The sequence below is a fragment of the Hemitrygon akajei genome, chromosome 5 (genome assembly GCF_048418815.1).
Source record: "Hemitrygon akajei chromosome 5, sHemAka1.3, whole genome shotgun sequence".
NCBI classification, from domain to species: domain Eukaryota; kingdom Metazoa; phylum Chordata; class Chondrichthyes; order Myliobatiformes; family Dasyatidae; genus Hemitrygon; species Hemitrygon akajei.
Window position 1 is genome coordinate 75315236 of NC_133128.1, and position 26581 is coordinate 75341816.

Sequence of the window (26581 nt, forward strand, 5' to 3'; positions counted from 1 at the left end):
AGATTCTGAAGTCAGCTGGAAGAAGGTTCTATGGTCTGATGAAACCAAAATTGGGCTTTTTGGCAATCAGATTCAATGCCATGTTTGGCATAAGCCAAATACCGTACATCACAACACGCCATCTCTACCATGAAGCATGGTGGTGGCTGCATCATGCTGTGGGGATGCTTCACTGCAGCAGGCCCTGGAAAACTTGTGAAGTAGAGAGTAAATGAATGCAGCAAAATACAGGGAAATCCTAGATGAGAATGTGATGCACTCTGCAAGAGAACTGTGACTTGGGAAAAGATTTTCCAGCATGACAATGGTCCCACACATAAAGCCAAAGCTACACAGGAATGGCTTAAAAGCAACAAAGTTGTTGTCCTGGAACGGCCAAATCAGAGTCTAGACCTCACTCCATTTGAGAATTTGTGGCTGGACTTGAAAAGCACTGTTCACTCATGATCCCTATGCAATCTGACAGAGACTGGTGAGTTCTGTAAAAAATAGAGAAAAATTGCATTGTCTAGATGTGCAAGGCTGTAAGAGACCTATCCACACTCAAGGTTGTAATTGCTTGCAAAGATGAATCTACTAAATACTGACTTGAAGGGGGTGAACACTTATGCAATCAATTATTTTCTGTTTTATATTTGTAATTAATTTAGATCTGTTTTCACTTTGACATGAAAGAGTCTTTTTCTATTGATCAGTGTCAAAAAAAGCCATATTAAATCCACTGTGATTCAATGTTGTAAAACAATGAAACATGAAAACTTCCGGGGGGGGGGGGGGGTGAATACTTTTTATAGGCACTGTAACATTTCCACCTTGCTGACAAATAACACTGGCACTCCACAGGGATGTATGCTTAGTCCACTGCTCTCTAGTCTTTACACCCATGACTGTGTGGCCAGGCGTAGCTCAAACAGCATCTATAAATTTGCTGATGATACAACTATTGTTGGCAGAATTTCAGATGGTGACAAAAAGGGTGTACAAGGTGAGATATACCTGTTAGTTGAGTGGTGTTGCAGCAACAACCTTGCTCTCAACATCAATGAGAAAAAGAGCTGATTGTGGACCTCAGGAAGGGTAAGACACGGGAACACAAACCAGTCCTCACAGAGGGATCAGAAGTGGAAAGAGTAAGCAATTTCATGTTCCTGGGTGTCAATATCTCTGAGGACCTAACCTGGACACAATGTAGCTATAAAAAAAAAGCAAGACAGTGGCTATATTTCATTAGGAGCTTGAGATTTAGTTTGGCAATTAAAACACCTGAAAACTTCTACAAATGTACCATGGACAGCATTCTGACAGGCTGCGTCACCATCTAATATGGGGGGGGGGGGGCCTCTGCACAAGATCGAAATAAGTTGCAGAAACATGTAAAATTAGTCAGCTCTATCATGGGTATCAGCCTCCGTAGTATCCAAGACATCTTCAAGGAGCGATACCTTAAGAAGATGGCAGCCATCATTAAGGATCCCCACAACCCAGGACATGCCCTCTTCACATTGTTACTGTTGGGAAGGAGGTATAGAAGACTGAAGGCGCACACTCAGCGATTCAGGAACAGCTTCTTCCCCTCTGCCATCTGATTTGTAAATTGTCTTTGAACCAACAAACACTACCTCAGTACTTCTTTGTTATTTTGCATCACTTATTTTAACTTAATAGACTATATATACACACACACACACACTTAATGTAACTCAGTTTTCTCCCCCTCCTCAATATTTATTTATCATGTGTTCCATTGTATCGCTGCCATAAAGTTAACAAACTTCACAACCCATGCCGGTGATATTAAATCCGATTCTAAACTTCCTCGAAAAATCTCGGTAAGATTGGTTAGCCACAACTTAGTATGCACAAAGCCATGTTGACAATCCCTAAATCAGTCCGTGTCTATCCAAATACTTGTATTTCCAGCCCCATAGAATATCTTCAAATTACTTCCCCACTACTGATGTCAGGCTTTCCGGCCTATAAAACAATTTAACAATATTAGCTATCCTCTAATCCTCTGGCACCTCACCCATGGCCAAGGGTGGTTTGAAGATTTCTGCTAGGACCCCTGCAATTTCTGTACTAGTCTCTCACAGGGTCCGAGAGAACACCTTGTCAGGCCCTGGAGTTTATCCCGCCTCCCCTCAATTTTTCTCAAGGCAAAAAATGTTTCCTCCTCTGTAATCTGTATAGGGTCCATGACCTACCCATTGAATTTTCTCTGTTTGTCTCCAGAGTAAATAGATGACAAATAATCAGTTTAAAATCTCCCCCATTTCTTTTGACTCCAAACATAGATTACTAATCTTGTTTACTCATTTCCATAGATGCTGCCGACTTGCTGAGTTCCTCCAGCATTTTGCACGTATACCAATCCACACTTGCTAGATCCTATTTGATACCATCAAACCTGGCCTTTCTCCAATTTAGAATCTCAAGGTGAGGACCAGACCCATGCTTTTCTATAAATACTTTGAAACTAATGGCATTATGATTACTAAATGCAAAGCGTTTCCCTACACAAACTTCTGTCACCTGCCCTGTCTCACTCCCTAATAGATCTAGTATCACACTCTCTCATTGGGACTTCCATGTACTGATTAAGGAAACTTCCCTGAACACATTTGACAAACTCATTCCCAACCAGCCCTTTTACAGTATGAGTCCCAGTCAATATGTTGAAAGTTAAAATTGTCTACTATCACAATCTAGCTGAATGCTGTTTTTAATCTCTATTTTTGTCATCACTAAATTCTTCCAATGTTTGATTCCAAATGTTTTATTTTCCTCATGCATATCCTACAACAGTAATTCATCCAAAATGTTGCTGCTGCACCAATGTAAAGGTAGTTCTTTTATTATTGCCAGGTTCCAGAAGCTCTTCATACAAACATAAATCAACTTCATTTTATTCTTATATTTATATGTCAATGTAGCCTTGGTGAAATGCACTTCCCTCATGTCCCTTTTTGCGCCCTGCATCTCTATTCCTTGTTCTTTTAATGACACCTTTCATGAAACAATCTTTAAGTGATTTTGCTCCAGCTCTTCCCAACACTTAGCCCATATTTTACCTTCTCTTTTGACTGCATCAAACTTCAATTAAATGGTTTGTAAAGTATTGAAAACTGTAGAAAGGATGCAAGGATTATATCTCAAGCAATAATGTAGGGATGTGAGCCAAGATTAGAAAAAAAGCTAAATTTTACAAGCCTGATAAAATAAATGAGTGGACAATAATGTTCTTTTGGATGCTGACCTTCTGACTTTGAACATACCACTAGGTTAGAGCAGAATTTGAGGCTTTCATAGAAAAGCATCTCCTACTTGGTAATAATAAAAGATACAATGTTTATTAAGTCATAAATGAGTATTATAAAGAAAAAACTGCTAAAAATTCAATGTAGAAATATCTGTCACAGATCCATAGAATCAGTAAGTTTTTATAAGAATATGCAATCAAAACTTAAGAGGAATTACAGGCCAATACTTTGGCTGCTTTTTATCACACTGTCTGTCAAATGAAAGTTGCATTGCAGTTTCCATTCCTTGTATTTTAGCAGCACCATCTCCATATAATCTTTTCATCTCAACCATTCTCCTTACACCAGGCCTTTCTGCTGGTGGCTGGATAGTTCTTCCTGAAGCGTTGTGAAAATCCTGGTCAGCCAAAACGTAGGTCATATGCTGTTCGGCATCAAACTGCTGTTGTCGCTCTGTGGATGTAAAGAAGGGCTTGTGTGAGTATTATGAAGCATAAACATAAATGCTGATTTCCATCTTCAGTGACAAAAAGAAAACAACAGTGAGGATGTTTATCAAAATGAACTCGTGTCAAAAAGCTCACATCTGAAGTTTGGAAGCAACTGTATTGGCCTATTGGTTGTACAATAGGGAAGTTATCTCTGTTACAGCTAGGGTTCTTCTGTGGACCAGTTAGGCCAAATATTTCTGTGCTGTTCATTCTATGTAATTTCACTCAATTGCAATGACAGAAAATAGAAGTTGCAAGATAAAGCCTCCAATGTTCCAAACTATTCTGTAAGCCTACTAACATTTATGAGATTTTATTTTCTCAAAAAAAAAACTTAAAAAGAAAAAGATTTATATCTTGGAGATGAGAAGCTTCTATGCATTTTTATACATGAGGTAAAATATTCATAAATTGAAGTTCAACTCATTATCTGATCATTTCCGAGCATTTCAGAGATACTACATGCTATGACAATTTACTGTACTATAACGTCAAACAATGCAGAAATGAAGTTTAGATTTATCATTTGAATAATTCTTAGTTTCTAATCTACTTTCTCCCTTCACTTCCACAATCTTTTGTGAATGGAGTTATCTGCATGATGCATTTTTACTTTAAACACTAAATGATTTCAAATGAATTAGAATTACAGAACCAGTACATTTTGCTTTGAACACATACAAGGCACAAGTTGTTGACTTTAATGTCAAAATGTAATGCTTTTCTCACGGTCATCTATATGTTGGTTGCTTGGGGAGATAAAAAATTAACTGACACGTTTTTACACGAAAAAATACTGCATCATCTGAGACACTTCAACATTGAAGTCAAGTGAACTTAAACATTGTACTCTGTACCTACCTACTTGAACTATTACATTCACTTTTAGTATTTGCATTTACTTTCAATGTGCATGTTTCCATTGTAACTCTAGTTAAAGAACATAATTTTAAACACCTAATTATTTCTATTCATGGAATCATACTTTTAGGTTAACTTTATTTCATTTACAAGAATGTTAAAAAATCCATCTGCATGAATATAAATGCAACCAATATGATTGCTGGCATAATAACCCGAGCAATGCCAGGTATATCAGGCCACATCCACACTAGATTGGATAATTTTGAAAACGCTGGTTTCACGTAAAAACGATAGGCATCCACACTATACGTTTTTGAAAATATCTCTATCCACATTAAACGGAGATTTCGGCGAATCTCCTGTTACTGGCCATGCGCAGGACACATCTACTGAAACAAGCAACATGTTGGGAGTCGAATCTCACCGTAAAAGTGTGCGTTTGTGCAGTTACAGACTAGAAAAACTTAAAACGACGGACAGCTGTTGGCTCTCGCGCAGGAGAAGTTAAAAGTAAAAAAAAAATCAAATACTGGAGCATACAGAGGCAACCGACAGGGAGTTCACGGACAGATTGACCCGGCTGCCGAAGAACATTGAAAAACTGACTAACTCTGTTGCATTAATAAAGCACCTTGTTAAATGTATAAATGTTTTAATGTCTGCATCAGTGTTATCTTGTATTTCCATACAATGTTACATTAGGCTGTTACACATCTATTGACAGAGAAGTACATGCATAAATAAGTAAACCACCTTCATACCAGCAAGGACAGAAAACAGGGCAAAGTGAGTATTCTTATTTATTCAGTAAGTTATGGGTCAAAGTATTTGGTGAGTACATTTCTAACTCTTCTGGCTTCAGTCTCGTTGCCGTCTGTTCTGAAATTGTTAGGTTGCATTCAAGAAAACAATGAAATAGCGCGCTGTCGTCTGACAGCGTTTTCAGATTTCTCTGGTTACCCCGTCCACACTGATCTGCCTGAACAGCGTTTTCAAAAATACCTACCCCGGAAAGCATTTCTGAAAAGCTCTGGTTTCGGAGGACGAAAACGCCATTTTAGTGTGGACGTAGCGTCAGTTAATAAATAAGTTTGAAAGGATTAGATAAACAGCACCTACACAGATCCTTTCATTTTGGTATGTTCTAAAGCACATTCAACATAGAGACAGTGTCCTAATCATTAATTTCACTGCCCTGTGCTGTTTTTTATAAACAAATAATCTTACTCACTTTGTTACAGTCACCCTAGTGGCTGTAATGGAATGAAAATGTGCCAGCATGCCAGAAATATATTAATGACTGACCATTTCAACAACCCAGCTTTGTTGAAAAAGTGACTGTAATTTTCAATGTTTTCCACTAAGTAATACCTATAAGACTAGAGATTTTAGAAAGTTTAACTTGGGGTTGTCATTGGCAACCACTACAAACAAGAAATTTACCAATATTAACTCATGGGGAGGGGGGGGGGGGTTGAGAACAAAGCTTCAATCCAGTGAATGTGTGTGCAAATTTTAACCATTCCCTTCAAATCAGTGTTGCAGCAATCACTTCCATTTTGCCACTGACACAGCCATTGGCACCACATTAGAATGCAAGCTGTAAGACTTGATTTAAACCAGCTGACATAACAATGTGAATTTGTTAACTCCGAAATGTCATTATTTTCATTTTGTATACACAGTACTAACAAGACAGATTTAGAACACCCAATTAATAGTTATACCATCAAATCAAATTTTCCATGTGTAATGATCACATATACAACATTTATCTAAAAGTAAAAGTGCAATGCTATAATTAACAGCAACTGGTGGAATTAATGATATTTTAGTGGGGGTATATGGAGTTCCACACTAACCAAAATATCCTGATTACAATGGCAATCACCAGACAAGAAACTGAAGCTTTACAAGAGTAATAATTTGTTCCTAATTAAACAGTGGAAAGACTGAAGCCACCATCTTCATTACCCATCATAATTTCCAGAAGATTACCAGTGATTCACTGCCTTGGGCTGAACTAGACTCCTCAGAACTCAGCATTTCATGACTCCTTATCAGTTCCAACCTATTGACATCACTTCTGTTAAATTTCCTACCCCAATCCTACCTAATCATGTATGCTGCCAAAATCCTCTCCCACATTGTGGCGCCATGACCCAAATATTCAACGCTCTTCTACTGATGTGGAAAGGATCTCACATATTCCTACATTGTAGTTCACAATACGGGAACATTCGAAGCAAGTGGATAGAAGTAAACAGATGGCACATCTAGGCCTCAAAGGCAAATTTGCATGGATGAAGCTAATCAATTGTTGGATTCTAAGGTTTTTAATCCAACATTTTTACAGAAGTCAGGAAAGAGGCACAAATTTGTCGCTTCATGATTGTTTTATTAAATGTTAATAGAACAAAGAAATTTGAAAACAGACAGTGATAGAGGCTCTAGCAGAAAGGAGAGACAAAGAAAAAGATGTGCTGCCTTTTTGTCAGCTCTTTTTATACACATAGATAAGAAACATTCTATTCAGATTTGCAGATAAGGGTCAGCAAATCAGAAAGTCACTATTCAAATAATCCAGCACCAGAGAAGCTTCCAGAGTTTTCCAGAATCATCCAAATATGACCACTAAAGGGACACACTGAACTGCAAACAATTAATTGTTGGACTGCAAAGAAAATACCACTTAACAGTCAGATCCAACAACCACCCATTTAGAATCATTAACATCTGAAAATTTAGAAGCAGTAAAACTTATGGTAACTATGTTAAATATAAAATAATTAAAATGATATGATATGTGAAAGGTACATATTCTTTAAAGTACTTATAGGATTATGCCCTGGTTAGGCAGATTAGTAGGCACACTTACGTAAACTTGAACTATTCTATTAATGATCACCCTTAACCAAGTAAAAAGATGTAAATTATGATAAGGCGTATTAGTATGAATAATACGATTCATAATAATAAGTAATTCCTGCTTCAAAGACTTAAATGAATCCAATCAAAGAAATCCCATCTATCAGACTGATGTATTTTAGCTGTAAATATAATTGTATGAACCATCCCCTACTGGAATGGTATCTTCAGAACTTAATCAAAAGGTAGCTTTTATAGTCAACATATGGAAAGATTTAATAGCTTTGACATGAATATTAGATGCAGATTTACAGATATCTCAGGATAAGGCATAAATAATGAGGGTGGAGTACAATGGCACTTAAAAGCGACTCCTTCAAGCTCATCAACAAAAATAGCTTAATTTCTATCTTTGATGTCACTCTTTTTCCTTTTCAGGGTGGATCGGGTTCTGTCCAAGACCCTAACCCGCAGTTACACTCAGACTTCGGTTCTTTGCGGTGGTGGAACCCACTCCCAGGGGCTCACAACCTGTGCTTTTCAAAATCCCAAGGACACGGCTGGGGAGATCAGTGCGCCTTCAGGGTTCTGGGGCTTCACGGCCTTGGGAACGAGCCATTTCTAATTTGGTGCCGCTGACTGAAGCAACACAAGAGAAAGCAGAACATCAGGAACAGCGAATCAGCTGTCGTGGCTCTGTACGCAGCGAATCACGCACTTACTCTCTCTTGTTGGTGTTGGTCAGAGTACTCAATAAAAAGCAGCGTGACAAACATGCAAATCATTTATGTTCCCCTCACTGTGAAAAGAGACACCTCTCTGTCCCTTTATTGGGGACACAGACAGACAGCCTATGGTATGTCAAACTGTCAGGTGAACGATTAGTTTTGTTGTACTGAAGATCATAATCTTTCTTGGAGGCTTTGCTATTGCTTGCTTGGTGGGTGGAGGGCGCTAATGCCTTTTTTTTTGTGAAGTAGGAGGGGGAGGGTCATTGCTTTCCTGCTGCTTGTGTGTGGGGGAAGTTTTGGGGATCTAAGTTTTTACTGTAACTCATTCTTTAGGGCACTCTTCTGTTTTTGTAGATGTCTGTGAAGAACAAGAACTTCAAGATGTATATTGTATACGTTTTTCTGATATTAAATGGAACTATTGAATAGGTCAGATACTATATGATTCCTTAAATCATGCTGATTAAATTTACATAAATAATCCAGATGGTACGTAGGGGGCATGATCATCATATATTTGCGTCTCTCTTAAGAATATTGAATCATAGGCATAATATCAACATGGCCATTGCTGGAATGTTTAATAAAAAAGGCACGTTTGTTCCTGATCTGCCGGAATGCCCAGCATTGGTGAATAGTTTGCAGTGTGTGGTATATACTGAGATACCCAACAGGCAGAGGCACTTAACAACATCAGGAAATTCATGTGATTCTTGCAAGTGTAAAAATGGACCAGGTGGGCAGAAGCATTTAATTGCAGCAGCTTTACTGCTGCTTGAGGATTTGTTTTGTCATCTTTCAAACATGTGTTGATCCTGTGCCCTGAACTTCGGATTCTACACCATAGGGAGAATCTGTCGATCATCTTTTGCACTCCAATGTGTCAGAGGAAGTGTACCTGCTGTGCCAGATAAGGAAGCAACATAGTTGGAGCTACTAATCTATAACTATTACATCTCTGTACTCCACTTCTCACCATTCTCCATTTAGAACCACTTTTGACAGTTAGAACAGTGAACTCACGATTCTCAAGAATCTTGTTGGTTGTCTGTGATGCAGAGTTTAACTTCATTTCCATACTTCCAGTTGTTGGGTTCACTGCATTATGTTCTTGGTACTTCTTTTAATTCTTCCTGTGCTGTGTACTCCACAATCCGTGAATGCATTTCCACAGCTTTCCATTACAGTCAATTTGGAGTGGCTTTTACCTTTTAATACAACTTCTGATGACAACTGTATAACATCCATGAGTTCCTGTACTAGTTGGCTATTCTTGATTGGGGTTCCTACAGCCGTATTATCTCCATAAGTTTCCAAAATCATGGATAACTCCAAAAGTATACCAAGAATCGGTGTAAATATTAGTTGATCTTCCTTTCGCCAACTCACAGGCTTCAATTAAAGCTTCTAGTTCCTCCTACTGTGCAGATGCTCCATGAGTCATTCAAATACCTCTCTTAACCACTGAGGAGCCATCAGTGTACAAAATCAGATCTTTGTCAGAGCAATAACCAACAGGATGCTGGTTGTCTCCATGTTCGAGTTAAGACCTCCATCATTGACATACAGGGCATATGGTCTACCTGCATCGGGGAATCTTAATTCAGGCGTAGCACATAATGTCACCTTTCAAGCTTAAAATTTGTTCTTCATTTAGAGTCACAGGGTCATCTGAGCACTTACTGCCTTAAGCAGATTTTTGAGTGGTTGGGCAATAGTTGATGGATCTTTCACCAGAGGGGTCAATACCTTGATTAGCAATGGTTTTATCTTCAGTCCTGCATGTCTTCAATCCCTGGGTCTTTATTGGAGCATATCTTGCTTCATCACTGTCATCTTCACTTGAGTTGCTAGGAGCCGCTGGAGAGTCCATCCATGTCCATTTCATCTGGACTTTTTCATTAATTTTAATCACAATTTGCGTCACATTCTTCTGCTGTTCCAGTTATAAACAGTAATGGAATAGAGAGTGTGTTTTCCACTGCATTTTAGCTTGCTACATCTGACCTACAACTTTTTTTTTTACAATCTTTGCCTGTAATTTGGGAAGAGCTCACTTCCCACTGCTAGCACTGTCACCTTAAAAAATGTATCAGACAATTACACCCCCAGGAGAGGGTGAAGTTACTGGGCTTGTTTCTGAAATTAACAATAATGATAGTCATTAACCCATGTCATTTTAACTACAAAAGTTAACTGCTTCAAAATGCAGATCAAGCCTGTTAATATTATCAGCACAAAATGCATGTTCCAACAGTTCTGTCCAAATAAGGAGGACATTACTGCCAGGAAACAAAAGACTTTCTTTTAGAACTTGGCACCCACTAGACATCAACTCTCACCACCTACATGTCCTTTCTTTTAAAACCTGGATTTGAAAGCAGCCACGTGTGCTGATATATTTTTTTTGTTTACCGACTGCAAATTTCCCAAATAAAATAATCAGCCTCAATTTGGTCATTAGTTCAATTTGAAGAGCTGCCTTTAATTCAGCAATAGCCATCAGTGTTACTCTGTTGACAACAAGGAACTTTGTTAGAGCTGGAATCCGTGCAGAGGTTTGACCCCATATATGGATTCTTAGGCTCCAATTCACAACACTGATTCCCTCTTTATATATCAACCCAGGTAATACTTCTGCATTTTGTTAGGATGTATATATTGTTTCATGCTCAATTATTCTTCTGTGTATTTTGACCTTACAAGGTATAGATGACTAAAGAGAAAATTATAAACACGAGAAAATCTGCAGGTGCTGGAAATCCAAAGCAACACACACAAAATGCTGGAGGAACTCAGCAGGTCAGACAGTATCGATGGAAATGAACAAACAGTCGACATTTCGGGTCGAGACTCTTCTTCAGGACTGGAGACGAAGGCTGAAGACAACAGAATAAAAAGGTAGGGGAGGGAAAGGAGGATGGCTGGGAGGTGACAGATGAAGCCAGGTGGGTAGGAAAGGTAAAGGGCTGAAGAGGAAGAATATGATAGGAGAGGAGAGTTGACCATAGGAGGAAGGGACCTAAGGAGAGGAGATAGGCAGGTAAGGGGCCAGAGTGGGCAGGGAGAGAATTTATTTTTTACCTGAAGGAGAAATCAATATTCATGTTGTCAGGTTGGAAGCTTCTGAAACAGAATATAAGGTGTTGCCCTTCCACGCTGAAGGTGGCCTCATCGTGGCACAAAAGGCGGCCTTGGACTGACATGTTGGAACGAGAATAGGAATTGTAATTAAAATGTTCGACCGTCGGGAACTACTTGACGAAATGGTCTCCTAATTACAATGTGTCTCACCAAAGTAGAGGAGCACTGGACACAATAGACAACACAAGTGGATTTGCAGATGAAGAGTTGCCTCACCTGGAAGGACTGTATGGGGCCTTGAATCGAGATGAGGGAGGTGGTTTACGGCAGGTGTAGCACTTACAACGCTTGCAGATTAGTGGGGAGGGACTAATGGACAAGGGAATTGTGGAGGGAATGGTCCCTGCAGAAAAGTGGGGTGATAATGTTTGGTGGTATGATTCCTTTGGAGATGGTGGAAGTTATGGAGAATGATGTGTTGGATGTGGAGGCTCATAGGGTGGTAGGTAGTAAGTTGATCCTGACTCTTCTAATATACAGAGAGGCAATAGCTTTTAGCTGGACAAAGTTGGAATATTCCAAACGATCTTTGCATGCCTGACTTATAGAATGAAGAGGAAGACAGGCCTCAAACCAGCGAGCTTCACTGTAGATGTACAGTTGATTGTGACACTTTCACAGTCAAACAGTCACAGTAACATTTAACGAAGCTTGTGGATTAGGGTGATAAGAGGAAAAAGTACCCATAATGGATGAAATCATATTGTCTTAAAGGACTAATGTCTTTGAGAACTCAGAGATTTATAGGTTAAAAACTAAAAGAAATGTGACATCATTCACCTGTTGAAAGAGCAGCAATAATAAACAACATAGTAGAGAATATCAGATCCTGAATTATTATCTGTAGAGAGAGAGAGAGATGGGAAATGACAACACAAGTTTGTGCATAATTAATACCGGGTTGGTGAAATGAAGACTGAACTCCATAATTACCCCAAGTTGGGATTTAATTATCCCAAACCGGAAAGCAATCACAGCATTGTTTCTTTGTATTACTAACTGTTATTAACCAAGTATAAAATCTGCACTAGGATCATGCCAAAAGGGTAACTTGTTTGTTCAGATAAACAAACAGAATAATGGTTAGGGGAAATCAGAGTATCTGGAACATTATAATAATTACTTTCTACTTCCTAACTTCACACAACTATGTAGCACACAATTCTTGTTAATTATTTCCAACTATTTCAGAGATATGACATGCTAAAACAATCTATTGTACTATAACATTAATCAATACAGAAATGAATGAGTTGAGATTTGTCATTTGTATAAACCGTTCAATTTATTGTCATTCAACTCCACACATGTATATCACCAAATGAATCAACATTCCTCCAGACCAAGGTGCAGAACACAGTACATATAACTCATACAAACACATACAGTAATATTACCACAAATAAATTAACAAATAATGTGTATTTATGACACGTTAAAAAGTAAGCAGTATAATGCTATTGGCACTTCGTATGTGATGAGACCTGGGTGCTGGCAGAGAGTTCAGTGGACTTACAGCCTGGGTGAAGAAGCTGTTTCCCATCATAACAGTTTGTGCCTTAATACCTCCTGCCTGATGGTAGGTGGTCAAACAGATTGTTGGACAGATGGGAGGGATTATTGACAAAGCTAAGGGTCATGCCTATGCAATGCTCCTGATAAATATTTCTGATGGATGGAAGAGAGACATTTATCAATCTTAGTTCCTAATACACTTTCCCGCTTCACCTCCACCAACATTCTTTTGGGAATGCAGTTTTCTGCATGATGCATTTTTACTTTAAATAGTGAATGATTTCAATCCAATTAGAATGACAGAATTTAGCAACCTGTAATCTTGAAGATTAATTTATAGTAAGGCTGGTCAATGTTGAAGTTTATTCACCAACCATATTGTTTGTTGCCATATGTCCACGCATTTTTAGATTGAAGCACTATTAAAAAAAACAGCAACTTTCTTCAGTTTAATGTAAACCAGATGGCCAGTTAAGCAAAAATGTTAACAGATGTTAGAAAAGAGCTATTTTACAATAAGCTACATAATTTTGATACTTTACCCTTGAAGCCTCCAACTTTGTCACTCAGACTTACTGGGGTTATGAGCAACACACACAAAACATGGAAGGAACTCAGCAGGTTAGACAGCATCAATGGAGGGAGGGAAATAAACAGTCAATGTTTTGGGCCAAGACCCTTCCTTAAAACTAGAAAGGAAGAAGGCAGAAGTCTGAATAAGAAGTGTTCAGAGGGAGAAAAAAAGCTGGCAGGTGATAGGTGAGACCAGGCGAGGAAGAAGATGGGTGTGTGGGTGAGGGGAATGATGGGAAAACTGGAAGGTAATAGGTGGTAGAAGTAAAGGGTTGAAGGAGGAATATATGGAAGGAGATGGGGAACCAGAGGGAGGTGATGGGCAGACCATGAGGGTGGGGGGTTGGAGAAGGGATGAGAATGGTGGAGGAGGGGTAAACCCAAAAGTTGGTAAGGGTGGGGGTGTGGAAAACAGAGGGGAGTGGCTACCAGAAGTTAGAGAAATCAATGTTCATGCCATCTGGTTGGCACCTACCCAGATGGAATATGAGGTACTGAGTGCATTGAGATTATTAAGTGATTAACTGGTGATCAAGGACTGAGGAAGTAAAGATTCTTCTTGTTCTTTCTGGACCCATTGTGGAATAGAAGTTCAACGCTGTTCATGCATTGGTTTTCTTTAAATAATCTCTGGTGACACCCATAGAGAGGAAACTGTACTGCAGAATGTAAAGTTACTAATGCATTGTGATAAGTTGAAAGGTGCTGCCTTCTTGTGTGGTAAAATTATATCGAGCAGGCTTTACACCTCAGTAAAGTTTTGTTTTGGCCAATAACTCAGATTAAAGAAATTATATCCAAAGAACAACCCACTTTCATTTTTCATGTTCTCAATGTGATTAAAACTAGAGCACAAATCAAAAGAACGGAAACTTTTCATCGTCTAACTTTGATGAAATGGTCCTGATGAAGTGTCTCAACAAGAAATGTTGACTGGTCGTTTCCCTCCATTGATGCTGCGTGACCTGCTGAGTTTCTCCAGTTCCTTTGTGTGGTGCTTCAGATTTGCACCATCTTCAGTCTCTTGCATCTCCATATTTTCAATTCTAATTATTTTTGTGCATTTCACATTTTCACTCCAACTATTCCCACATCATTTCCCTTCCTCAGCCCCTCTTATTTCCATTTAACACCCAACCAAACCCCACCCTTAGAAATATCAGCAGTAGCAATTTTCTATGAAAATTTAAAGCTTGATAAGAGAAAATAAACTGAATTGCTGGATTAAGGCACAACTGCGCAGTTGCGTGGACGTCAGCGAGTTAGACTGGCGGGAAGTGTTAAAAAGAAAACAGCTCTAAAGAGAAGACATAGGAGTAGAGGGAGTCGGAGTCGGAATAGCAGGGCTTTGGCTCAGTGGGGCTTCGGCAATAACGGGTCGAAGCGAGGTAAGTTACTTGTGAAGAATAGGAATAGGAAGTATATCTGCGAGGCCAGTGTTCTGTATTGGGTGTCACATGTGGGATGTCCGGGAGACTCCTAGCCTCCAGATGCATCAAGCAGCAACCCTTAGGCACTGGGTTAGAGAAATGGAGATGCAGCTCAATGACCTTCGTCTGGTCAGTGAAAGTGAGGAGGTGACAGAGAGGAGCTATAAGCAAGTAGTCGCTCCAGGGCCTCAGGAGACAGATAAGTGGGTAACAGCTAGGAGACGGAAGAGCAAGAATCAGATACTTGAGAGTACCCCTGTGGTTGTCCCCCTTAACAATAAGTATTCCTGTTTGAGTACTGTTGGGGGGAGAGGGAGGAGAAATGACTTACCTGGGGGAAGCAACAGTGGCTGCGCCTCTGGTCCAGAGTCTGACCCTGTGGCTCAGAAGGATAGGGAAATGGAGAGGATGGCAGCAATGATAGGGGACCCTATAGTTAAGGGATCAGACAGGAAATGATGCAGGAAAGAAGCATGAATGGTAGTTTGCCTCCCAGCTGCCAGGGTCCGGGAGGTTTCTGATCGCATCCACGATATCCTGAAGCAGGAAGGTGAACAGCCAGAGGTCGTAGTACATATTGGTACCAACGACATAGGTAGGAAAAGGGAAGAGGTCCTGAAAACAGACTACAGGGAGTTAGGAAAGAAGCTGAGAAGCAGGACCACAAGGTTAGTAATCTTGGGATTACTGCCTGTGCCACGCAACAGTGGGTACAAGAATAGAGTGAGGTAGAGGATAAATACGTGGCTGAGAGTTTGAAGCGGGGGCAGGGATTCAGATTTCTGGATCATTGGGACCTCTTTTGGGACTGGTGTGACCTGTACAACAAGGATGGGTTGCACTTGAATCCGAGCAGAACCAACATCCTGGCAAGGAGGTTTGTTAAGGTTAGTGGGGAAGAGTTTAAACTAGAATCGCTGGGAGATAGGAACTGAACTAAAGCGACGGAGGAAGGGGTGACTGGCTCATAGAGAAAGTTTGTAGGCAGTGTGAGAAGAAAGATAGGCAGGTGATAGAGAAGGGATGTGCTCAGAGTGATGGTTTAAGATGTGTCTACTTTAATGAAAGGGACATCATGAACAAAGCAGAAGAACTTAGAGCATTGATCAGTACGTGGAGCTATAATATTGTGACCATTACAGAGAATTGGATGGCTCAGGGGCAGGAATGGCTAGAGTGCCAGGCTTTAGATGTTACAGAAAGGACAGGGAAGGGGGCAAAAGAGGTGGTGGCATGGCACTGCTGATCAGATAGTGTCATGGCTGCAGAAAAGGAGGAAGACATCAAGGGATTGTCTATGGAGTCTCTGTGGGTGGAAGTTAGGAACAGGAAGGGGTCAATAACTCTACTGTCACAGGGACTTCGATGAGCAGATAGGGAGACAGATTCTGAAATGGTGCAATAACAACAGGGTTGTCGAGATGGGAGATTTTAATTTCCCCAAGATTGATTGGCAAGAGGTTTAGATGGGGTGGAGTTTGTTAGCTGTGTTCAGAAGGGTTTCCTGACACAACACGTAGATAAGCCTACAAGAGGAGAGGCTGTACTTGATCCGGTATTGGGAAATGAACCTGGTCAGGTGTCCAGGTGTCAGGTCTCTCAGTGAGAGAGCATTTTGGAGATAGTGATCACAATTCTATCTCCTTTACCATTGCATTGGAGAGGGGTAGGAGCAGACAAATTAGGAAAATGTTTAACTGGAGTAAGGGAAATATGAAGCTATCAGGCAGGAACTTTGAAGTATAAATTGAGAGCAGATGTACTCGGTAATGTACAGCAGAAATATGGAAAATGTTCAGGGGATACTTGCGTGGTGTTCTGCATAGGTACGCTCCAATGAGACAGGGAAAGGATGGTAGGGTACAGGAATCATGATGTATAAAGGTTGTTGAAAATTTAGTCAAGAAGAAAAGCTTATGAAAGGTTCAAAAAACTAGGTAATGATAGAAATCTAGAAAATTATAAGGCTAGTGGAATTAAGGAAACCCCCCAAGGCATTCTACAAGTATGTGAAGAGCAAGTGGATAAGACGTGAGAGAATAGGACCAATCAAATGTAACAGTGTGTATGGAACTGGAGGTATTTAATAAATACTTTACTTCAGTATTCACTATGGAAAAGGACTTTGGCGGTTATAGGGATGACTCACAGCAGACTGAAAAGCTTGAGCATATAGACATTAAGAAAAAGGATGTGCTGCAGCTTTTGGAAAGCATTAATTTGGTTACGTCACAGGGACTGGATGAGATATACCCCTGGCTACTGTGGGAAGCGTGGAAGGAGATTGCTGAGCCTCTGCAATGATCTTTGCATCATCAATGGGACGGGAGAGGTTTATTGGAGTATAAAAGTTGCATTGTTTGCTGTGTAACCAAAACTATGTAGTCAGCTTTGAGCTTGCTATTTGCTATCCATGTATCCAATTTAGTAGGAGAATGAAATCTTAAGAATGTAGAAGATAATGGTGTGTTAATGAGAGGCTAGCTAAGAGATGTAGATTATGTAGTCAGCTTTGAGTTTGCTATTTGCTATGCATGTATCCAATTTAGTAGGAGAATGAAATCTCAAGAATGTAGAAGATCCTGGTGTGTTAATGAGAGGTAGCTAAGAGATGTAGATTAGAACATGATTAACTCAATGGGTAGAAACAATAGTAGCGGATGTACTTGTGATACGCAACTGTAGACTGATTGGATATGCTAATGCAACTAAACCAGGAGATTGCTATAAAAAATGCTATGCACAAGGATCGGTGGGCAATCAGCGACTAGCTCAATGACTGTCTCAGCATTGATTTGCAAATTTAAGTTTAATACTTCTTGAAGAATCCTCTGCGTCTCCTGGTCGTTTGTGGGGCACGAGAAACCACGACAAAATTGGCGACCGTGGCAGGACCGGAAAGAGACCCGCGGAAAGGAAACGGCAGATTGGGGACGCTTCCCAGTCCTCTAGGGACCCCCACAAGGCTAACAGAATTAAGGGTGCACCCAAACAAAAGGTAAGCGCTTTTTGCGACAATTTGGACTAAGAATTCTGTTGGTTTTGGGGAGGTCTTGGAGTCTCAGAAGTGTGGAACCACTGCCGAAGGGTCTCTCTGGTCCAAAGAATCTGGCAGAATTGGGGGTTAACAGGAGGCTCAGAGGATTGATCAAGAACACTGCAGTGAGGGTAAGTACAAATAAGCTAATAAGAAGTTAAGTGAAGAAAAATTCCACGTGGTGTTGGTAAGTCCCTGTGGATACCACTTCGTATAAAACGAAGGTCTGAACGGGCAGGGAAAGGGGAAAATAGAGAAAATCCCTGTGGATACCGCTTCGTATGAAACGAAGGTCTGAACGGGCAGGGAAAGGAAAATAGAGAAAATCCTCGTGGATACTGCCTTAAGAGATAAGGGTCTGAATAGACGAGGTGCAAAGAGCAAGTTCTGTGGATACCGCTCTGAATAGAGGTCTGTACGGGCAGAACAGAATAGGAAACAAGGACAGTCCAATATATAATTTAAAGCGCTGGTAGATAGACGATAGACTAGGCATAGAATTAGAGTAAATAATATTATCCAGTAAACGAACTGTGAATCTCTGAAATACCTTAAAAAGAGAGAACAACATGACAGGTAAAGGAACGGCAGTAGAGATTCTGAGCAAAAAATCCCGGTAAATAAATATGAGATCACAAAAACTTCAGAAAAATGGGAAAAGAGAACCAAAAACCTGGTCACAAAATAGCCAAGAGAAGGAACGTTTGATGTAAGTTTGTGCGAAGAAATGGAGGGACTAATTAAAAATTACAAACCAAAAGATAAATCTAAAAAAAGAGGGCAAAAAAGAGAACGAGAAATGGAAGTGCTAAAACTCTTCAGAACGGAGGGAGAAAGGCTGAAGAGGACAGGTAGAATATTGATTACAAGCAAGGAAGACACTAAGGTGCTGGAGAAACAGCCTGTTAGAGAGAGAGGAAGGTACAGTGAGAAACTGGCTTCAGCTCCGTACCTGGATGTGAAAGAAACAGAAAAGCCCCCTCCCTATAATGAGGAAGGAACCCCTAAGCAGTGCCCCCTGCTGACGGGAACAGTAAACATGCAGGGAGAAGTACAAGTTTGGGATAATGAGGAGGAAAAAAAACAATACGAGAAGGAAAAAGCGGCGATATGGAAGGAGATACAGGCAGAAAGGATAAAGGTGGAACAGGCACAGAGAGAAATGGAAGAAGGGATTGAATGGATGAAATACTTAAAAAAGAGGAAAAGGAGTATGAGGAGTATCGGTTATACTATAGAAATAAACAGACTAGAAAAGAAAGTGGCTCATCAAGGCAGGAAGAGATGAGGCATTCAAGAGGAAGTGGAAAAAAGATAGGAGATGAGAGTCTTGGAGAAACACAAGAGAGAAGGGAATCAAGCACGAGTAAGGATCATGAGGAGTCCCTGCCACAGGTGTACAGACACGGACAGGAAGAAAGAGAAGATGATTCATTGGAGGAGCAAGAGTTAAGTGGAGAGAGAGAGTATGCGAGAATTTGTGGGGAAGAGGTAGGAGGCAGAAGCCTAGAAGAGCAGAAGGAGGCGGTCGGGGAGCGACTTGCGGAAGTAGAGAGAGAGCCAGATAAGTTACTGAGAGGGGATTGCCAGGGGAGATGCGAAAAATACTCCAGGGGCCAACCAAGTATTGAATCAAGACAGAAAGGAAGGACTCCACAGGGAGACCGAGGGAAGAAGAGGACCCCGGAGACATTTGTGTGGGAGGCAGTAAAGACATACCCTGAGACAGATGGGGGGTCAGGTGAGGAGGAGAGCCAGGGCAGGTGGGAAGGAGGAGGAAGAATGATGCCGTTGTTAGTTAAAGGATACAAGTGCAGTATATCCCTTGGGGATCCCAGGACCTAGAAGGGCTGAAAAACACTCTGCCCAATCTACATGAAGGAGCAGGGAAATGGATTAGAGCCTTTGAAGAAGAAACGGCAGGACGATTATTGGCTATGGGAGATTTGAAGGCACTATTGATAAGATTAATGGGAACCTCCAAATTTAACACACTAATGGAAATGGCTGGCATAGTAAACTCGAACGACCCAAGAACTGATGGAGACGGGTTTGACAGAGTGAGGCAGAGGGTATGGCAGGCCCTCAGAAAGCTTTATCCACCCAAAGTGGACCCCAAAGCCTTAAAAGGGGATCCACTGGGAGACACTGAAAACCCAGCAGCCTACGTAGAAAACCAGTTGAAAAGGTGGAGACTGGAGACTGAGCAAGAGGTGGAAAATAGCTTATTTATCACCACACTGTTCTGACACAGCATTTTGGATGCAATGCCTCCGCAAGTAAAATCCAAACTGGAGGAAATGGTTGAGCTGACGTCAATGACCCCATAAGAATTTAGAGACCACATAGTCCATGCGGTTGAGAAATACCGGAAAGACAAACGAAGGTTGGCTGAGCAGCAGGAAGAGGTGCAAAGAAAGTTAATACAAATGCAGCTCAAAGAACTCAAAAAGGAAAAAGAGAAAAGCAAAAAGATGCTGCCAGCAACCACCAGTCCAAGTACAGCCATCGAACTGGATGAAGCACCACTATATGGAGGAACCGATCATACTGTAAGACAAGGGCCGGAAAACCCCATGCCAATAATCAACGTCTTTGGAGGAGCATTCCCACAAATGCCCTATCAGGAACAGACTAAATTCAAACAGCCCAGACAGGACTGGAAGTCCCAAGGAGGGGGACAGAGGAGCTATGGGCAGAGGGGACCAGTGAGGAAACAGGGGGAAAGAGAGGTAGAGAGATTGTGCTGGGGATGTAATCAGCCAGGTCACATGAGAAGAGATTGTCCGTTTACACCATGGCCTGTCACACACCAGCAGGAACCGATAAGAAGGGAACTAAAGTTTAGCCAAGGACCAGCCCCCACTGGCCCAAGCGGACCTGTGAACCCCTATGCGAGGTATTAGGGGTGCCCCGAGAACTTGAGTGGGAAGGGACATTACCCAATGACAACAAGGGAGGGAGACGAGGAACCCATTGTTCAGGTTATGTTAGAAGGGCAACTGACACCAATGATGATAGATACTGGAGCCACGTACACTTGTGTACAGCCACAGTATGCCCTTCACCTTCCCATGTCAGGAAAGTTTATTAAGATGGTAGTGTTCTTGGGGAAAACACAGTTGACACAGTGCACGGCTCCAGTGCAGTTGAGAATGGGAAATAAAGGAATTGTTTTGCCGGTGCTAGTATCTAAAGGAATTCCGATTAATTTGTTAGGCAGAGATGCCTTATTGAAACTGGAATTAAAATTAGAATGCACCAGAAATGGGCTGAGTGTGGAAAGAGCAGGGGCTCAATTGATAGTGCGAGAAGACAAGAAGGCTAATGTCTTTTGGATAGGAGACAGCGCAGATCAGATTCAGGAAACCTGGGAAAAATGGAAAAAGAGCGTGCAGGCTATATTACCCAGGGCTGTAATGCCCAAATCTGAGCTACACTGTACAGTGATTTTTGACGAGACTCAGAACAGGGAGTTAGAGGAGAGATGGCAACTGGAGGCATGTACCCAACAGCACCTGGAAGGGGAGGCTGTGATAATTGGAAAGCAAGGGGCAGCTTTACAAGTTAAGTGGAACACCTTTTTAGAAAAATGGTACAGGATACCGGAGGCTGCGCCCCACGTAACGTTGTTGGTAAAAAAGGGGATATCAGTCTAAAGACTTGGGACCCTTAGTTAAGAGTGCTGAAACCGTAACAGTGTGGAGGAAAATCACGCCAGAGGTGTGGATATCAGAAGACAACAATTGCATTAAAATAATGGTAAGTGTAGATATGGTAGGGACAGTGAGAGAGGTCGAAATAACTCCCCAACCACACATGCCATTGCTGGAAAAGGAGAGAGGCCAGCAGAAAGATAGGTTAGATGAGTTGCCATCTATTCTGTGGTCGCAGCATGACCACGGACGTAGGGAAAATAAAAACAGCTAGTCCGGTGGAAATAAGGCTGAAAAGGGGAGCAATTCCACCCAGGAGACCACAATACCCTCTAAGACCAGAAGCAGAAGAGGGAATAGCATCGACAGTGCAGGGGTTGCTTGAAATAGGAGTGCTTAAAAGAACAAACAGTCCATGCAATACCCCGTTGCTGCCGGTCTTAAAAGCAGATAAATCTAAGTGGAGATTGGTGCATGATTTGCGAGCGGTAAATGATGTGGTAGAGGACTGGCCAGCAGTAGTCCCCAACCCACACACGCTTTTGACTAATGTTCCACCAGAAGCAAGTTACTTTTCAGTGATTGATTTGTGTTCGGCTTTCTTCAGCATTCCTCTAGCCGACCAGTGTCAGTATCTGTTTGCATTTACTTACAGAGGTGCTCAGTATACCTATACCAGAATGCCGCAAGGTTTTAAACATTCACCACACGTTTTTAATCAGGTGTTGAAGGCAGACCTAGAGGGCATGCCATTGGAAAGTACATTGTTACAGTATGTGGATGACCTGTTGATTTGCTCCTACAGTAAGGAACAGTGTGAGCAGGACATTATATCTCTGTTAGAGAAGCTGGCGCACAGAGGACATAAAGTATCCAAAAAGAAACTGCAATTTTGCACCCAGCAAGTGGAATACTTAGGCAGGGTAATATCCAAGGGAGTGAAGGCGATAGCACCAGATCAGATTAAGGCAATAACTAAGGCCCCAAAACCCCAGACTGTAGGGCAGATGATGACGTTTTTGAAAATGGCAGGGTACAGCTCAGATTGGATAGGAGAATATGCTGAGATTGTGGCACCTTTGAGAAAGATAATGAAAGAAGCAGGACATACAAATTTGAAGAACGGCTTACAGTGGAATGGAGAGGCGGAGATAGCTTTCAATAATATTAAGCAGGATTAGCTTTGCCTGACTACGAGAAGGTTTTTCATTTGTATGTATCCAACCGACAGGAGGGTTATGTCACAGCGGTTCTAACACAAGAAACAGGCACAGGAAAAGCAAAGCAGCCGATAGCATACTACAGTACGAGACTAGATGAGGTGGCTCAGGGGTATCCACCCTGTTATCAGGGATTGGCGGCGCTGTACTATGCATATGAAAAGGCATCATCTGTAACCCTGGGCTATCCTGTGACTCTGTACACACACCACAAAGTAGCAGAATTGCTGGAAAGAGGGAAATTTGTGCTGATGCCAGCCAGGATAGCAGCATTTCAGATACTATTGACATTTCCAGACATGACCATACAGAGATGCACTACCAGTAATATAGCCGATTTTGTCCCTTTGGGCTATGAAGGAGAACCCCATGATTGTGTAAGGAAGACAATGGCATTTGCCAAATTGAGAGCAGATTTACGGTCAGAACCACTGGAGGATGCAGATAAAAAGGTTCTGTTCGTAGATGACTCGTTATAGGGATTACGATGGAAATCATGCAGGGTTCTCGGTAGTGCAGCAGGATCAGTCGACCTATAAAATTATTAGGATGGAGTCCTGTCCCCAACCATGTTCTGCCCAACTAGCGGAAATCAAAGCCCTGACAGCTACGTGTGAAATGATGGAAGGTGAGAAAGTAGACATCTATACTGATTCGGCATATGCTCATGGAGTATGCCATTTGTTCGGGGCAGTGTGGAAGCAGAGAGGTTTTAAAAAAAAAGTAGCGGAGATCCCATACAACATTGTCAGCAAATTCTAGACTTAATAAAAGCCATAATGAAACCTAAAGCATTGGCTATAGTAAAATGCCAGGCACATAAAAAGGGAAAGGATGTTATAACAAAGGGAAATCAAGCTGCGGACGAGGCAGCCAGAAAAGCGTCTGGATGTACATCAGCTGTCATTGCCCCCCAGGTAAGCCTAACTCCAGAACCTGAGGTAGAGGACCTAATTGAAATACAAGGTAAGGCAACTTTGGCAGAACAGACAATGTGGAGACGAAGGGGGGCCAAGCAGAACCCGGAAGGCTTGTGGAGCATGGAAGACGGTTTGCTGGTAGCGCCCACCCCTCTACTGATGATTCTGATTTCAGAAGCACATGGGATTGACCATTGTGCAAGGGGGGAAGTGATAAAGCAAATAAAGAAGGTGGTTTTTGGTCACCTTATTTACAGGCTTCAATGGACTTTGTCTTGTCACAGTGCGAGGTATGCGCACAGAATGCAGGGTTCGGACAGGGTTAGAAAGTAAACTCGGAGGATGGGGAGCATGGCTGACTAAAATGGCGATAACTGTCAGTATTATATTGTTGAGCTGTGCGCTTGTGCTGCGCTGTTTTCTTCCTTGTCTCAAATCTCTTGTAGTGCGTGCTGCAACCAAACAATTTCCAATGCTCGTGGCAATTACTGAAACAAGCTGAGTGGAGAAAGAAACACCGAAAATGTATCGTTACAGCCTACAACACCTACAGGATGAACAAGAGCAAAACGACAGTGTGGGAGTAGATTGTAAGGGCTTCTGAGTCTTTTTCCCTGTCTCAGGTACAGAGACAGGTTTTTGGCTCAGCGGCCCAGGGTAACAGGGAGAGAATACTTTGAGGTCTTGGCGCAGAAAATTATAGTTTAACCCGAGATTTGGGAATAAGTGCTTGAGTTTATTGGGGCTTTTGTGCACAGACTCTTAGTCTTCTTTCTCTGTGTGAGACCCTAATCAAAGGGGGGATATATTGGAGTATAAAAGTTGCATTGTTTGCTGTGTAACCAAAACTATGTAGTCAGCTTTGAGCTTGCTATTTGCTATGCATGTATCCAATTTAGTAGGAGAATGAAATCTTAAGAATGTAGAAGATCCTGGTGTGTTAATGAGAGGTAGCTAAGAGATGTAGATTAGAACATGATTAAGTCAATGGGTAGAAACAATAGTGGCGGATGTACTTGTGATACGTAACTGTAGACTGATTGGATATGCTAATATAACTAAACCAGGAGATTGCTATAAAAAATGCTATGCACAAGGATCGGTGGGCAATCAGCGACTAGCTCAATGACTGTCTCAGCTTTGATTTGCAAATTAAAGTTTAATACTTCTTGAAGAATCTTCTGCGTCTCCTGGTCGTTTGTGGGGCACGAAAAACCATGGCAGGTTCCGGAGGATTGGAGGGTTGCAGATGTCGTTCCCTTATTCAAGCAAGGGAGTAGAGATAGCCCTGGAAATCATAGACCAGTGAGTCTTACTTCAGTGGTTGGTAAGCTGATGGAGAAGATCCTGAGAGGCAGGATTATGAACATTTGGAGAGTCAGCATGGCTTTGTCAAAGGCAGGTCATGCCTTACAAGCCTGACTGAATTTTTTGAGGATGTGACTAAACACATTGATGAAGGTAGAGCAGCAGATGAGTGTATATGGATTTCAGCAAGGCATCTGATAAGGCACCCCATGCAAGGCTTATTGAGAAAGTAAGGAGGCATGGGATCTAAGTGTCCTTGCTTTGTGGATCCAGAATTGGTTTGCCTACAGAAGGCAAAGAGTGGTTGTAGATGTGTCATATTCTGCATGGAGGTCAGTGCCCAGTGGTGAGCCTCAGGGATCTGTTCTGGGACCCCTACTCTTTGTGATTATTATAAATGACCAGGATGAGGAAGTGGAGGGATGGGTTAGTAAATTTGCTGATGACACAAAGGTTGGGGGTGTTGTGGATAGTGTGGAGGGTTGTCAGAGGTTACAGCGGGACATTGATAGGATGCAAAACTGGGCTGAGAAGTGGCAGATGGAGTTCAACCCAGATAAGTGTGAGGTGGTTCATTTTCGTAGGTCAAATATGATGGCAGAATATAGTGTTAATGGTAAGACTCTTGGCAGTGTGGAGGATCAGATGGATCTTGGGGTCCGAGTCCACAGAACACTCAAAGCAGCTGCGCAGGTTGACTGTGTGGTTAAGAAGGCATATGGTGTATTGATCTTCATCAACCATGGGATTGAGTTCCAAGAACAGAGAGGTAATGTTACAGCTATATAGGACCCTGGTCAGACCCCACTTGGCATAGACCCCACGTGCTCAGTTCTGGTCACCTCACAACAGGAAATATATGGGAACTATAGAAAGGGCACAGAGGAGATTTACAAGGATGTTGCCTGGATTGGGGAGCATGCCTTATGAGAATAGGTTGAGTGAACTTGGCCTTTTCTCCTTGGAGTGACAGAGGATGAGAGGAGACCTGATAGAGGTGTATAAGATGATAAGAGGCATTGATTGTGTGGATAGTCAGAGGCTTTTTCCTAGGGCTGAAATGGCTAACACGAGAGGGCAGAGTTTTAAGGTGCTTGGAAGTAGGTACATAGGAGAAGTCAGGGTAAGTTTTTTTTTTAAACACAGAGTGGTGAGTGCGTGGAATGGGTTGCTGGCAATGGTGGTGGAGGTGGATACAGCAGGGTTTTTTGTTTAAAAAGAGGCTCCTGGATAGGTACATGGAGTTTAGAAAAATAGAGGGCTATGGGTAGCCCTAGGTAATTTCTAAACTAAGTACATGTTCTGCACAGCATTGTGGGCCAAAGGGCCTGTATTGTGCTGTAGTTTTTCTATGTTTCCTAAGCCAAGACTGCAGACAAAGATGCTAAAAGACGGACCACAGTTTAGCAAGAAAAATATAAAGGTTGATATAAAGAAATGAAACAGTTATTTTAATTGCAAGAACCTTGTCAATGTTAGTGAACAGATGGTTCTTGAGATACAGTCAGTGAACATACAGGAACGGTAAGCAATTAGAAAGGCAACTCCAACAGTTATTTTTATT

General features: G+C 41.5%; 1 protein-coding gene across 1 annotated transcript in view; it reads right to left on the reverse strand.

The window, feature by feature from the left end:
• Positions 1-2760: 2760 nt before the first annotated feature.
• gemin8 (gem (nuclear organelle) associated protein 8) overlaps positions 2761-26581 on the reverse strand; it is a 39543-nt gene continuing 15722 nt past the window's right edge. The window contains exon 3 of the mRNA XM_073045814.1: positions 2761-3713. Within this exon, the coding sequence (XP_072901915.1) occupies positions 3457-3713 (257 nt within the window). The 3' untranslated portion in view covers positions 2761-3456. The remainder of the gene's footprint in view (positions 3714-26581) is intronic.